The sequence below is a fragment of the Phyllopteryx taeniolatus genome, chromosome 12, assembly GCF_024500385.1.
Source record: "Phyllopteryx taeniolatus isolate TA_2022b chromosome 12, UOR_Ptae_1.2, whole genome shotgun sequence".
Lineage (NCBI taxonomy): Eukaryota > Metazoa > Chordata > Actinopteri > Syngnathiformes > Syngnathidae > Phyllopteryx > Phyllopteryx taeniolatus.
Genome location: NC_084513.1, coordinates 12,504,884 through 12,520,645, shown reverse-complemented (window position 1 = coordinate 12,520,645; position 15,762 = coordinate 12,504,884). Strand labels below are relative to the sequence as shown.

The 15,762-nt window shown below is 40.5% G+C and overlaps 1 protein-coding gene across 1 annotated transcript; it reads right to left on the bottom strand.

Annotated features, from left to right (window-relative positions):
• Positions 1–725: 725 nt before the first annotated feature.
• On the bottom strand, positions 726–15,448 carry cers6 (ceramide synthase 6). The gene is made up of 11 exons (XM_061791617.1): positions 14,957–15,448; positions 14,135–14,240; positions 13,907–14,037; positions 8,638–8,695; positions 8,253–8,303; positions 8,057–8,149; positions 4,781–4,909; positions 3,264–3,370; positions 2,147–2,303; positions 1,989–2,012; positions 726–1,479 (listed from the first exon to the last, which is right to left on the bottom strand). Exons 1-11 carry the CDS (start codon positions 15,124–15,126, stop codon positions 1,321–1,323), a joined length of 1,185 nt encoding a protein of 394 aa, XP_061647601.1. The 5' UTR covers positions 15,127–15,448; the 3' UTR covers positions 726–1,320.
• Between the last annotated feature and the right edge of the window lie 314 nt (positions 15,449–15,762).

Genomic DNA, 15,762 nt, shown 5'->3' with positions numbered 1-15,762 from the left:
GCCTAATCTCCTTCAAGATTTTCTGGTAAAGAGCAGAATTCATGGTTCCATCAATCACAGCAAGTTGTCCAGGTCCTAAAGGAACAAAGCAACCCCAGACCATCACACTACCACCACTTTGTTTGACTGTTGGTATGATGTTCTTTTTCTGAAATGCTGTGTTACATGTACACAAGATGTACCGAGGCACACACCTTCCAAAAAGGTTCAACTTTTGTCTCATCAGTCCATGTAATATTCTCCCAAAAGTCTTGGCAATATTTTTTTTGCTAAAGTAAGACGAGCCTTTGTTCTTTTTGGTCAGCAGTGGTTTTCACCTTGGATCTCTGCCATGGCTGCCATTTTTGCCCAGTCTCTTCATTATTGTTGAGTCATGAACATGGATCTTAACTGAGGCAAGGGAGGCCTGCAGTTCTTTAGATGTTGTCACTGTGCTCTTGGGGTAATTTTTCTGGGCTGGCTACTCCTGTTCACCATTGTTCTGTGTTTCCTCCATTTGAGGATAAGGGTTGGCTGGAATCCTAAAGCTTTGGAAGTGGCTTCGTAATCCTTTCCAGACTGATATGTCAATTACTTTACTTCTCGTCTGTTCTTGAATTTCTTTGCATTCTGGGATTTTGTTGCAGCTTTTTTTCATTAAAACCCACCCACATACATACAGATTTTCCATTCTGCTTGGCCTAACAGCCGAACAGGACCAAGAAAACCCACCCACGTTTTTTCAATGATATTTCATATCATGTTCATTTATTGAATAATTCAAACAACTCATGACTGCCTTTTACAAGGCCCACGAGCAAAAATGTGCCGCACGACTTAACAAAATGCTTCGACAGCGAATGCAGCATCTAGTCATATCTTATGCACACACATAATACTGTTGTTGACATCTCAAATACAGCTTAAGTGGACAATGTTAGTTCCCCCCCCCCCCAAAAAAAAAAAAAAACGCTCAAATTCCACACATCTCAGCTCACCATTTATCATTTTGGCAACTCTTTGGGGGTGTAGCATTGAAAGTAAACGTGAGAAAAATAAATAACATAAAAAGACACAAACATAGGACGCGCAGCGCACACCCCCAGAATGCCAGACGACTGTGTATCGACATAGCATGCTTACAGCGGTAAAAATTGATAAAACATATGGGGAGGATTGATTTAGAATGCTAATGCAAATATGCAGATGAGGAGACCAAAAGGAATTTAAACTGAAAACAAAACGTGCAGAATTACATCAGTGATGTTAATGATGTCTCCACACTCACACATGTACACATATGAATGAATGGTGTGTAGCTCCAGTGCTGTGACGGCTACGTCAGTGTTCATCAGGATAGGAGGCTCCTGACAGGTAGCCGTTGGTGCCGTGAGGTTTGTTGGTCCCGTTGGTGGCGCTGTTGTGGTGTTTCTGTTTGGCTGGAGGGCTGTCATCCTCATCCGAGCTGGACTCAATGTCACTGCAGTCGTCCTTTGACACCTGCACAAAATAAATTAACCTATGTCTGAGAAATTCATAGTAATAACAGAGGAAATATGGATTCTATGCTGCTAGCATGGCCAAAATTCCGTTCTTATATTAAGAAGACATCTAGAACTATGCAATGCAAAGACACGGAACTTTTTGGGCGTCTCGTCTTCCAGTCGGCCCCTTTCGAAAGGACAAACAAGTTCCAGCTTCAACTGGATTTATTGAACTGGGTAAACAAACCACTGGTGAGACTGGAACAGTCAGAACGAAAGAAAGGTCTCTGTTCACAATTCTATGTCATTGCATTAATTTAAAGTGTATGTACCAGATGTACTAGTGATAGCTATATCGGTGAGGACTCAAGACTGAATAATCGTACTGGTATCAGCCTGAAAAAATGGTATCGAACATCCCAAGTATTAAGGAAGTATACAGTAAAATCTCATGAAAAATGATCGCTAAAAAATGGGATATAGTGAGGGTGTGACTGATGATCTGCGAGTGATATAGCTACTTACATGTAAAGGATTCCATTTGCCCACCTTGTCGTTCGCAGGTTAGCAGAGAGAAAAGAAAAGGGAAGTCAGAGATGGCTATTGACAATATTTGTTGACCCTACCATGCAAGGACAAGAACAGTACGGAGGCTGCTAGGCTATTGTGATTGAGACTTTTACCTTTCCTTTGGAGATAGCCTGGTATGCGGTCTTCACTATGAGGTAGGACCAGTAGGAGTGAAGCAGCTGCAGCAAGATTAGAAGTAGGTTGAAGACCCACCAGGACGGGAAGGGCCCAACAATGTCCCAACTCTCAAACAGGGTGGTATTTAAAATCCTACCACAAAGACAGGAAGGTGAGCAGCACAGACATCTTAAAAAGAGTTGATGTATTGCTTGAGTGAAGGTCGTATCGAATGAAATCTTTGAGCTATTGATTGCAAGTGGCTGTCAAAATCAAGCTGAACATAGGGATGCCATGGCAACTGCTTTACAGCAATGGCAACTTTTACAACCAGCTTGGCGGGCGCTGAAAGATAATTACATCACAGTGTGTACATAAATGTGTTTACATTTGAAGTGACCAATGCAAAGCCTGATGAATGATTAAACTATTATCTGTTTAAGACAAAAACAAATTAAATGTATGTGTCACATTTCTGGAACTACGTCAGATAAACGCAGACTACTGCAGCTGACACTAGTCAGACAATAAATCATGTTTCATGTCAGGAATCATGTTTTCCTTGTGAAAAACAAGAAGAACACCCAAGGGAGAATGTGAGATTCACAACTAAATGTCAGGATACAACAAGGCCCCAAGAAGGAAATAAACACCTCTTTGTAATTTGAATGAAGACAAGACAAAGGAATCCTTTCAATTTGCTCTGGCAACTTGACACTTTTTTTTCTGCTCAAGCTATGAACCATAATATATTTTGTTTTCATTTATGGAGTTCTTTCACTAAGAGGCTAAAACCACCGTATCCATAGTAACTATTCCTTAGCAACAGAATTCACAGATAAGTGTCTGATGTCTTGAGAAGTGAAATCTTCAGGGGTTTAAAACATAAATGTTTCAATTCAAGCATCAAAACTTATCTTCCATGCATGGCAACATAAAAATGAAGAGTTTATTTGCTCTGGTCCGAATAACATTTATACAAAGGAGCCTTTGTCATGTATTATTATCATCCCACATGAAATGTTTGCCCCACTTGTCCAGAACGCCACAGCCAGCCATGAGCCATCAAGACCATTCTAACGACCGCAAGCCTCACAGGAAAGTGATACTTACCACACTGGGTAAACTGCCAGCCTGGAACTTATGAAGAGGATTGCAAACATGGCAAACAGGAGGTTGCACAATATCTGACATTTGGCATAATTAGCCATCTTGGCAGCCTAGGGAAAAACACAAGACTGATTAAATGAGTGACTTCTGATGTTACGGGGGGGAATGCTCATCTTACGCAATACTAGTTAAACCTAATATACCGCTTATCATTTCATACACAGTGGTGCCTTGAGATATGAGTGACGCAACCTACAAGTTTTTCGAGATAAAAAAAAAACACCTTTTGGCCAATTTTTTGCCTTGATTTATGACCCAAAACTTGAGTTAGAGCGGTATATGGTGGCAGAACTCAACACAGCCCACTTAACAACAAGTAGCAGTTCTGCCGATAGTCAACAAGTCTTCAAAACCGAAACTTCAAGCTGGTTAATGCCACTCCCAGTTGAAGTTTACTGTCAAACTAAACATAAAACAAACAAAATTACATGTTGTGTATTTAACACAACCACTTAACGTTGCCTTGAAGTCCACTAGCTTAATGATAACAAATAATAGGAATCACCAAAGACGGGCAAATGAACAGTATCAGTGTTATAACCCTTTAAGCAACAAATATTTGAACACAAACAGTGAAGCTAAACACGTAGATCGATATTACAGCAATACTCACAGGTAAATATTCTTTATCAAAGAACGACAAGTATTACTGCAGCTTACTGAGAAGCTAAGATGTCTCCATGTATATCTTTATTATACTGCACTCAGGTGACCAGAAAGAGCAGCACAATGTGAATTGAATTGAAGAAAAAAATCTGGCTAAAATTGTTCAATTTCCTTACATTAATTTTAATTATGTCATTACTGTTAATGTTTTTAGGGGCGGCACGGTGGACGACTGGTTAGCACATCTGCCTCACAGTTCTGAGGACCCGGGTTCAAATCCGGCCTCGCCAGCCTGTGTTCTCCCTGTGCCTGTGTGGATTTTCTCCGGGTACTCTGGTTTCATCCCACATTCCAAAAACATGCATGGTAGGTTGATTGAAGACTCTAAATTGCCCACAGCTGTGCATGTGAGTGTGAATGATGATTTGTCTATATGTGCCCTGCGATTGGCTAGCGACCAGATCCGGGTGTACCCTGCCTCTCGCACAGAGTCAGCTGAGATAGGTGCCAGCACACCCTAGCGAGGATAAGCGGGAAGGTAAATGGATGCATGTCTTTATCAAGTACAATAATATAGAGTGCTTATACGAACACATTACAAAATTTTTGTTGATTTGTTTGTTGATTTGTAGACTTCTGCATGGATATTTGTTTAGCATTTTTTAAAAAATATCCAGGTCAATACTGCATCTATTTAATTGTAATTTATGCTGTTACAATCAGCTTGACCCACTAGATTTAGCAGCTGTGGTAAAACAAATCAAAAATAAAAAACAAGAACATCGAATGGTTTTTCTAGAGAGTTTCATTGAATTGTCATATCCGCATCATCTCACGCTCCCACCCATACTCACCTCTATCAGGACATCAGCCGCATCATGGAGGCACAAAACCAGAGTTCCAACTCTCGCCATGTTGTTCACATAGGAGAAGGTGATGAGGGAGATGGTTGCGACATGGTGAAGGAGCATAATCAGGAAATCCTGTACATACAGATTCCAACAATGTCAGCATAAACATCACCCCATCTCCGTTGCACAGCTACTTTGTGCACACTATCATTGTGTGCTTAAAACCATGACATTTATTGATATCTTATGATAGGAAGGCTATTTTAAGAACCAACAGTTTAAAGAATTTGCTTTATATCAGACTTGGAGAGCATTTTAGTTGGGATTTAATTATTTTTGTACAGCTAATCATGGACAAATTTACACTACATGGACAAAAGCAGGTCACTGATGGTGTAGTGGTACACTCGCCTGACTTTGGTGTGGGCAGCGTGGGTTCAGTTCCCACTCAGTGACGGTGTGAATGTGGGTGCGAATGGTTGTCCGTGTCTATATGTGCCCTGCGACTGACTGGCGAGCAGTTCAGGGTGTAGTGCGCCTTTCGCCCGAAGTCAGTTGGGATAGGCTCCAGCGCCCCGTTGCCCTAACCAGGATAAGCGGTGTTGAAAATGGATGGATGGATGGAATATGATAGCGATATAAAGTATAATACCAACTTGGACGATGTGGCGTTTGGTAACTCAAGCAAGATGGCGTCTTTTAAAATTTCCCCAAAAAAGTAGTGATTTTGAAAATGCGAGGACTCCTCCCGACAGGGACGATATGAAAACAATATATACCTTCTTGATGGATTTATAAATTACAAGTGCGGCCCTTGTATACTTTGATTTTTCTGTATACAGCCTTTGGGGGAGAAAGACCACTGCGAAGTCTTGTGGAAAGTCACCCCATACAGTCGCTGCATCACATCCCATATGGCCATGTGTTGTAATACATTTGTCCATATAAATATGTCATTTTCAAAATAGCTTCCTTGGTACTAAAAACATGAAAAACTTGACTAAAAATACCACATGGAGGAAAAATGGTTAATTTGACACTAGCACTTTTGTAAACTTTGGTTATGCTTACATACAGTACTGTATAACACATAATCAAAGATTTGTGTAATTTTACTGTTCCTCTTCCAAGAGAATGACTTCATTGTGAGTTAACATTTGTATGGACTATTGGTCTATGGAAAATCGTGAACACGAGGTCCCGCATTGTAAAGCTTCAAAACGGTGACCAGCAAGAAAGCAGACATTGATCAAACCTTAGCAACGGAAATGTCAGCATTCAGAGCAACCAGAAGGAAGACGAGAAGGACAAGAAGGATGAAGAAGACACAGAATGAAAGCAAGGCGAGAGAAGTGCAGGGATAACATACTGGAATTGGCAGGGGATGCAGAGGACCTCCTCAGTGTAGTGCTGTGCATGAAAAAACTGAAAGGAGAAACAAAAAACAGACAACATGCCGAGAGTCAACACAGAGATGACAGAGTGAGGGTGTACACGCTGTGGCATCACGTGTGTTGTGTTCAGGGGGGACAGAGTTGGTGGGGGGGAATGAACTGGAGACAGGAATAAAATCACGGCTGGAAGACATGCAAGTAACATAGTGCATGAACCAAATATGTAAGCGGGCATGTTTATGATTAAAATGGACAGAAAATGGCTGAAAATGGGTTGACAATGTTCGATGCCCATGTTGAATACTTATTTCCCTGAAATGTGGGTAATTGGTACGGTCTGGCGAAGAACATGAATCTCGAGATTTGGTTGTTTTCTTTGAAATACCATACACAGGCTAACAAATAGCATCAGTGGCGTTACAAGCCTTAAAGACCCTGAAAAGTGATTTCAGTGATTTGTTTCTAAATAAATTAAATGTTTTTGAAAATAAGTGCTGAAAACTTGCAAAAACAGAACAATTTAGTACTGAATTGTTGAGATACAGCAAACTCTCTTTCACCATTTCAGTTGTCTGAATTTGTTGGGGGCGTGGCTAAAACCAAGCCCAAGTCGGCCCTCCCTCACTAAGCACTGTGAGCTGTCATTCCAGAGGACCTGGCCGGTCTGGCTGCTGGCCTACTAGCTCGCTAGCCCTCTATGTTATGTGGACCCACAGACGACACAAAACCGAGTGCGGCGGTGACTTATTGGATGACACCAACGCCCAGTAAATCAACGCCTCACTCTGTTTTGTGTCGTGTGTACAGCGACACTTCAGGGAAAGTTAACTGATTATTAAACACAGTGGCGCACCTTACTCAGCTCGTACGGACCTATTTGATTGACAGCTGAAAAATTAGTGGGGCGTGTTTTCAGTGCATTCAGTGAACAAGCCCACAGCATCTGGAGCTGGGAGGAGGTCTCTATTTTTTCGACTTTAGACCCTCATTTTATATACTTGGCAATTTTTTTATTCATTCAAATTTGGCAGGCTTGTTAACAACACTACTCTGTGGTGTCACATTTATAAGACATTTTACTTTCGCTCTACAGGGACTTTAAGCAATGGGTATTTGAACACAAATGGTGGCACAGCACGTGGAAAGCTAATAAAAATACTGTCAGACATATATTCTTTATCATCTGCAAAGAATGGCTAAGACTACTGCGGCGTACTGAGGAGTTTTGATCGCCTCCATGCATAGATATATCCGTTTGTCTGTATTATAATGGCCCCAGGTGGCCAAAGTGCGAACATGAGAGGGAGCAGCACAATGTCCATTGAACTGAAACAAAAACTGCGGTAAAAACTGTAAAATGTTTTATCTTCTATTTAATGATGTCATTATTGCATGTTTTTATAAAGTACAAAATTACACAGTCCTATTTTTCTCATGAAAAACAGGTTTCAAATGTTTTTCTTGTTTCTTGGGGAGGCTGGAATTTCCATTCATTTCCCTGGGGAAAGATGATTTGCGATACGAGTGTTTTGAGTTACCACCACTCCTACCACAACAGTGAGGATAATATAGCTGCTCATCAAGTGATACATGCAGGACCTTGGTGGAAGTATCTTATCCCTATTCCAAGTTTTAATGTGTCTACATGGCAATCCAAATATTTCGTTCTTAGTAATATTATTGTCATTTTAATTAAACTAGTAGATTTGCTTTGAATTACTACACATTTAAATTATTGCCATCACTTTAAATGGCATTTGTTTTAAAATAAACAAACACTACAATAACAAGGGAGTAATTGGACAATTACTACCTGTTTAACAAAAAACATTGAACCAAGAAAAGAACCTTAAACAGTAGAACCCATGCAATAATGTGCTCTTACCTTCCTCTTGATGTCAGTGAATTGGGAAAAGAGCAAGGACAGGTAGAAAGATAGCTCCAGTACATAGTAATAATGGATGTCCACAGTCAGTGGCTGCAAGAAGAGAACACACAAAGGGACAGGGTCAAACAGATTTGAGGTCAAATGTCTTAAAGTTGACCATTATGTGTTGTACAACTGATGTTTAAAAACCTACCTGGTAAGGATAGTTGTACCAGCATTCTTTAGTGTTCCACAGCCAGGGTGTCTATTGACAAGGAAAAGTTTTATTAATTTACTGTACCTGTATGGCAATCAAATCAAGGTACTATTCAAAATGTTACTGTACAAATTATTCGGAATTGTATTTATTTTTATTACATTTATTATATTATTATATGTACTATTTTTCCTTTTGGTTAAACAGAATGGGTGTGAAGGGTATCCACTATCATAGCCAAGTTAAAATACAGTACTGTAATTCCTCATTTAACGGCTGAGGAGGATGGGGTGGGGGTTTAATTTACTCAGCTACAGAAAGTACCCGTAGGGAAATGTGTTAATTACAGCAAAGGCCTTTTACTGTTCAATTGCCTTCTTACCTTTTTAAGGAAACGCACTCCATAGGTGAAAATGTAGAGATAAAACGTAAATCTCCACCTGAAAGAATTGTAAACAAACAAAAAATAAAGTTAGAATAAAAGTAAGTTGAATGAGATTTTCTTTTACACCACAAAAAAGGCAGATACATTTCCTCTGAAGCCAAAATAAAATATCTCCTGAAGCAAATGTAAAAGCTGTTTCCAACAGTTTAAAATAATTAAGCAGCTAAATAAGGCAAGAAAAAAAACAAACAGCTCTCAGTATGATGTTGCAACTACGAATACTACAATAATAAACAAATAGTTAAATTACTACCACTCAAACGTGGTGCAAGGGATTTTTGATACCACCCTTATACTGTATACAATATGTATATTGTTCTCAATAAGGTGATGCAGTTATACATATGGTATGTTCCATGGCAGTGGCTGGTAAAAAAAAAAAAAAAAAAGACCCAGAAATGAAAAGATATCCAAATTGCACAGTGAGACGCCACCAATGTGTCTGACTTCCCAGAGGCAAGGTTGAATCGCACAGCTTGCTCTCCACAGTATGCAGAAGCTAGCCTTGCATACCATGCATTGTCTACAGTAACTTTAGCTATACACAGGGGTATGGAAAATTGATTAGGAGGTCTGGACTTCTAGGCTGAGAACAACAAACTACTTCAGCAAACCATTTTATAAGCACTGCTAAGTGAAAATAAAACGTCTTATAAATTTGACACACGGCAGAGGAGAGTGTTGTTAACAAGTCGTATAAATGCGCCTCATTTGCTACCCTGTCGCTCTTTCAACTTTAATGAAGCCGTTCAGCGAGCTGTTTGGCCACAGTCTATATCATATCAGCCTAAAGGCTTTGCAGACTTAGTTTGTAGTGTCTTTCGGCTGGCCCTAACTGTTGGCCGTGTAAGCAAAATGTTTCCACATCTCGCTGTTGACTTTTCCTGTTGCATTTGTCTACATCCTTCATTTCCTAAAGAGGAGACCAATGATTTATGTTGCACTTTCCTAAGAACAAAAGGGTTAAGCTGTTGTTGTTTCATCTTAAATTAACTCATTCACTGCCAGCCTTCCCAGTTAACATGGATATTTGACTTCTAACGCCGTCAATGGCAGGGAATGTGTTACACTTACATGGTTTTCATCTTAACCAAAACTGCGATGAAAATAAATTTGACACCCTATTAGACTGTATCTCTCTGTTGATATTGGTTCCTGACATTCAGTTGTTACTTAAGGTGAAATTGGGGGTTGTGAGCTTTGACTGCGCTCCTGACTACCCAGCCAGCACTTTAATTGGCCTCTGCCTCAATTAATGTGTGAACGAGTCGCTCTGTGCACCACTGAGCTCGATAAAGTATTTGACCAGAGTTGATGAACTGTGGCACGTGCAGGCGATGCACATACGAGCTGGATTAAGGGACATTGTAAAGAAAATTAACTGGTCAAGTCTACCTGGCACATAGTCAAGACTGTTGCATGGCAACTGCTTTGTCAAGCCTGCCATCAGGCCCCCTTTTTTCAAGTGCTGCAGAATAGCTGCTATATGTGTGCAATCACAGTGACTCACTCACTTTGCCACAAATAGACTTTGTTTTGTTCTGATGTCAGGCATCAGATCTTTTTTCGCTGACTTAATTTTTACAGAAGGAGTGGGTGAGGTTAAACTGTGGGCTATAGGGCCTCCTGCTCCATTATGAAGTACACTTCCACACTCTAATCAGCTTCAGATAAAAAGCTGTATCAAAGAATCTGCCTTTAAAAGGATAATGACGCTCACTTATGGGTGACATTGTCAGACCGGGAAGTTCACTATATCAGATTGTAGATCATTTATGAAAGACATGCCCATCTTTGAGCAGAAAGAACCAACAAATCATGTTGGATCAGTCCAATACACTCAAGTAGCTCTTTGATTAGAAACCAATTAAGAACAATAAATGTTTCTTTTCATGCAGCTATATCTGTTTTTCTTCTTTTGTTTCTCTAATTTGATCATTTTCAAGGTTAGTAGAAGATCATCTTACAAAAAGGACTCTGTGTCTTGAAGGGAAAAAGGCTTCTACCTTCATGGTACTCAAAGCGCTTGAACGCTGTCTGTCCTCATTCACCTACTGATGACGCAGCATCAGTATCTTGCTCAAGGGCACTTTGACATGGTCACAGGGGCTTAGCATGGAAACTACAACCTTTAGGTTGAGAGACAACCACAATACAGCCTGAGCAATGCCGCCCCATAAAAAATGTTGAGAAAAATAATAAAAATGATTTACCATGACTATGAATTTGGTTTTGTTGTTGTTTTTGTGTTACATTGCGGGACTGGACAATACTCATTCTACCATTAACCACAAAAGGGGATTAAAGCAGTGATTCCCAACCTTTATTGAGCCAAGGCAGATATTTTACATTTGAAAAATCTCACGGCACACCATCAAACAAAAATGTCAGCAAAAGTGGATACACAAGTCAATTATACACTTTCTGCCATCTAATAGAAGAGCATTTATTTGTTCTGTCTGTCTTTATATGCCGCTTGCATAGATAGATGAACAAAGATACATAATTTGTTGTAAATAAATAATATTATGACCAGTTAAGTAAAATTTTATAATTTCCCACGGCACACCAGAAGAGTTCTCACGGCACACTGGTTGGGAATCACTGGATTAAACATTACAACTCCATAAAATGTCGATGCTGGAACCATTGCAAGGCATTTCACTTCATTTTCCAGTGAATAATGTATGAATGCGGTTGTCTATAAAGGTGGATAATTTGACCTTGGTGGGGCTCTCCACTCTGTTGAGATCATTTCATTCTGATCATGTCATTGTAGTGGGTGAAAATGAAGCAGAGCAGGGCATGGAGGAAGACGGGCTGAGAAAAACATGACCATAAAGAGGACATAAAAGCATGCTGTTGCTTTCAGGTTTTAACAAGGAAACATGATAAAAGGATGGCTGTTCTCATCAAAGTCAATGCCAACAGGTTCTCATTTAGTCTCACTACTTCTGATTTTTTTTTTTTGGTCAAAAATTAAATGCAATCTTGTCAATTAACGTGAAACTAAAGGCGCTTTCTAAAGCTCGAGTTCATCATAGTCAGAGAGGCGGGACGGCGACACAGGGCTCAGGTAATGAAGAGATCCTGACGACCGAGACACAAAGAACGCTATCAGTCTGGAGCAGCTCTGCACGTGGGCCTAATTACAGCAGAGGGACGCTAACCAAAACCGACTTAGCAAGTACATTGTAAAGTACAGCCAGTTTTGCTTTGTGAGGAATACATTTTTGGGTGGAATCTGCCGTGTTCAAAAGAGCATAAATCCTGCGTCAGTAAGATAGCAAATTGGAGGTTGCAGTAGGTAGACCAGCAGTGTGGATCAGGAAAGGGGGCTTTGGAGTGAAAAGAAGCCTCGGACTGAGTCAGATCTGAATGTGTCACGTTTGGTCCAATAGTGTCAGACGTGACTCCCCTGACAGCCTCATTTGTTAGCCTTTAATATCACAACTCTAAGTACACAGTAACTGATCTCCCTGATGACAAAGCGCCCCTGTGCAGATTAGCCGCATCTGTTACACTCGAGGTAGCTTTGTTGCGTCGGAAAAGTGTCAAGACTTAAGGCATTACGCAGCTTATAGTACTTTGCAAACCTGTCAAGCCAACCCCTAGTCACCCTATATAACTATTTGTTACTGTCTTTATTATAATACAATTTAAAAATAAGGGGAAAAAATAAGTTCATAATAGTAAGTGGTAATTAAATATTTAGTGTGACCCACCCGTATGCTTATGCTACACTTCACAGAATGCAGTGAAAAGCATCATGAAACTTTTCAAAGACTGCATGACTAAGTTCACAAGTGTTTCAAAACAGACACAGTACAGTCAATGCTCAAATTAAAGCATAAAAGGGTCAAGGCGCCTGCTCACTCGCAACCCTGAACAGGATAAGCAGAACCAGATGAATGAATCAAGTTAGTAAAGGCCTTTAGCACACTACATGTAGAAATAGACATTTCTGAGAAAAGCAGTCGCCGAGAAAAAAATGCCAAACTCGTTAACGCACCAATGCAAATATTCCTGTTCAGGGCAGTGCCGTGAGCTGCATGGATGACATCAGAGAAATCTGGTCAGATGCTTTGATTTTCTGGCAAATGCTAGATACAGATATACTTTTATGTTTTTTTTTTTTTGTTTTGTTTTTTTTAAGTTTTAGCCCTCCTACAAACTTTAAACACATTTACACTTCAGACACTTTTTAAAGACATGAAACGGATTTCAACACACGAAAAAAAATTGAAAACATAGTGTACAAAAAATATAATACACTTTGTAGTGTTAAATGTGTGCCTTTGAGAGACGGGGCCTGGTGGGGTGATGTGTAACGTCAGCAAGTCTGCATGTGAGTGCCTGGGCGTGAGCTGTGACCAACAGCAGGCGCCGATTTTGTTTTGTCTTACTGTTCCCCCGGCATTCAATAAATGCCTGACAAGTGCATCAGTAACTGTGGCTCACCTTTCCTACATGCGAGGGCATAACAGTATGTAATTAGGGAATCGCCATCTTCGTTGCCTAGTAATGCACAGACAACAACTTATGTGCTAACAAGAACTTCATTCATCATAGAAGTTGTTTGATACAACACACACCAACAACGTGACACTACCATCGCTTTACGACACTAACCTCAGTGTACATGCCTGTATGGACGCTACAAGTGTGCGGAAATATTTGACCAAAAATGAGACCAGTAGCAAGTTTATCCTCAAATACAATAAAACAAGTGAAATAGAAACAGTGAAAAAGAGAAAGGGTGATTTTTTTTTTTTTTTTTTAAATTTTGTTTTGAGCCTGGCTACGATGTCCCGTCTTACAGCACGCTTATGCTACGGAACACAAGATGAGACCGGCTGGTTTGTTAATGAACGACATGTGCAGGACTCCTACTAATTACAATAACTACTGTACAATTAGCGCAATGGTGAGCATTTGTTTCTATGCCTGTCCGTCGAAATATGTGTTTGTTTGAAACCGGTCCGTGGCACAAAAATGTCGGGGACCTCTGTACTGCGCTTGAACAATATCAACGACGTCATCAATTAATCGACTTCAACTAAACTTGCGTCACATTGTCGACTACAAAAACCCTTTAGTCGTTCAGCCCATATTTATATACTGCATAGTTATATCTTTAACATGCATTATCATGTGTCATAATGTCTTTCATTGAATTAAATGTCGTATTGAAATGTTGCCTTACATGCTTTCGCAGAACCGGGTGAGAGTGCTGGGTTTCTCTTGATTGCGTCTTTGTCGGAACCACCGCTGGATGGTTCGGACATCCCAGTCCAGCTGCTTGGACAAGCCTTCCAGCCTCTTTTCATCTGGGTGCTGGTTAGAAAAGAAATGTTAGACGCTTTAGACGGAGCTCAGATCCTTTTTTTTTTTAAGCACAGTATTGAAAATAATGACATTGCACAAGCACCACCTTGGTAATGGCAGTGAAAACCTTCTCCAAGATAGCGTTGGGTTGGGCTTTTTGTGGACCGTTGGCTTGTATCTTCAGGCCCGCAGCACATGGCCTTGCAAAGAACCTGAAATGGAAAGTAATATGATGACAGCATTAAAGAGACAAAAAAAGGATTAGATTAGGCATCAGCAACAGTCTTCAGCGATTCAAAAATAGAATCAGTTGTATAAATTTTTGTTGCCAATTTTTATATTATCTGAACTTGTTGGTATTTTAATCACAAATGGCATCTCGAAGAGGAAGACCATTAGAGGAAAAAAGAGAGCTGACACCAAATCAACTATGTAAAGAGAAGTGATTTTATTTATATGGAATTAATTGGGATTTATTTTTGAGGTGCAACAAATAATTGATTAATCGAAAATTAATCAATGATCAAATTAATTGAGAACGCTTTTTGATAATCAATGAATCGTTTAGAGACCTTGTTTAACTTAAAATTGTCCAGATCCTTGGAATTTCAGCCTCTCAAGAACAGATATTGTCCGATTTCTGTTGTCCTCCATGAAAGCAGTCTGATTATCTTTATTATTATCTGTTTAATCAAATTTAGACATTTGCAAACATCTGCGGCATTTTAAAGCAGAGTACACAGCAAGTTGATGATGGGACAACTACTTGGAGCTCCTATGCGGCGCTGCAGGCCTTGCAGGAAGGATGGAGCACGCCGGTGTGAGGGGAGGGGGGTCATCTTAGCACCAGTCAAGGGTGCCATTGTTTAAATCAGCAGCCGCAAATAATAATAATAATAAATAATAATAAAAAACCACGCGGACTCACCTTTCGAAGAGCAATCGCACCATGAAGATGCAGAAGGCCAAAGGGCACGCCAAATAGAGATCCTCGGCTTGCGGGAACGTCGCCTCGTCTGTGTTCTTCAAGTCAGCCCACGTTACGTTGTGGGGGAGCCAGAAGCGCTCGTTCCAGAACCACGCCAAGATACCGGCCATCTCTCCACGCCGACGGACGGACGGACAGACACCAGTTCCGATGGACGTTGACGAGATCGAGCCCTCGCTCGGTGGCTGCTGCGGCTAACGGCGGTGATGGCTGGCTGAATGACTGGCTGCTACTGAATCGGCGGCCGCCCGTGTCCGCCAAGCTCCTCCACTGTGGGGAAGTGGAACCAGCCCGCTCCTCGCAGGCGATTGGTGCGTTCGGACGTCACACAACAAACCAGGACGTGCGTGGTCACTTGTTTTTGTCCCACGACTAATCCACACGATCAACCAATGGACGTGCTTATTACGCGTTTTCACACTTTACAACTCAGTACCATTATTTGTACATAAAGAGATGGACCCCTGGTTTTTTTTTTTTTTTTTTTTTTTTACATTTATGCTTGCTGTGAAATTTAGTACACTTGAGATATGAAGTACATTTTATATTTTTGCCGTTATTTGGTAAACAGTGACACCTATCGACAGATTTGTGTATCACAACTGAATATGACGGGAAAACATTAGTTTTATGTGATGATGACGTTATGCGTTAAATTAACTGCCGTACAAAAGTGTTGAATTATAAGTGTTTACTAGAGGAATGGGATCTGGGAGGAAACCGGAGTACCCGGAGAAAACCCACGC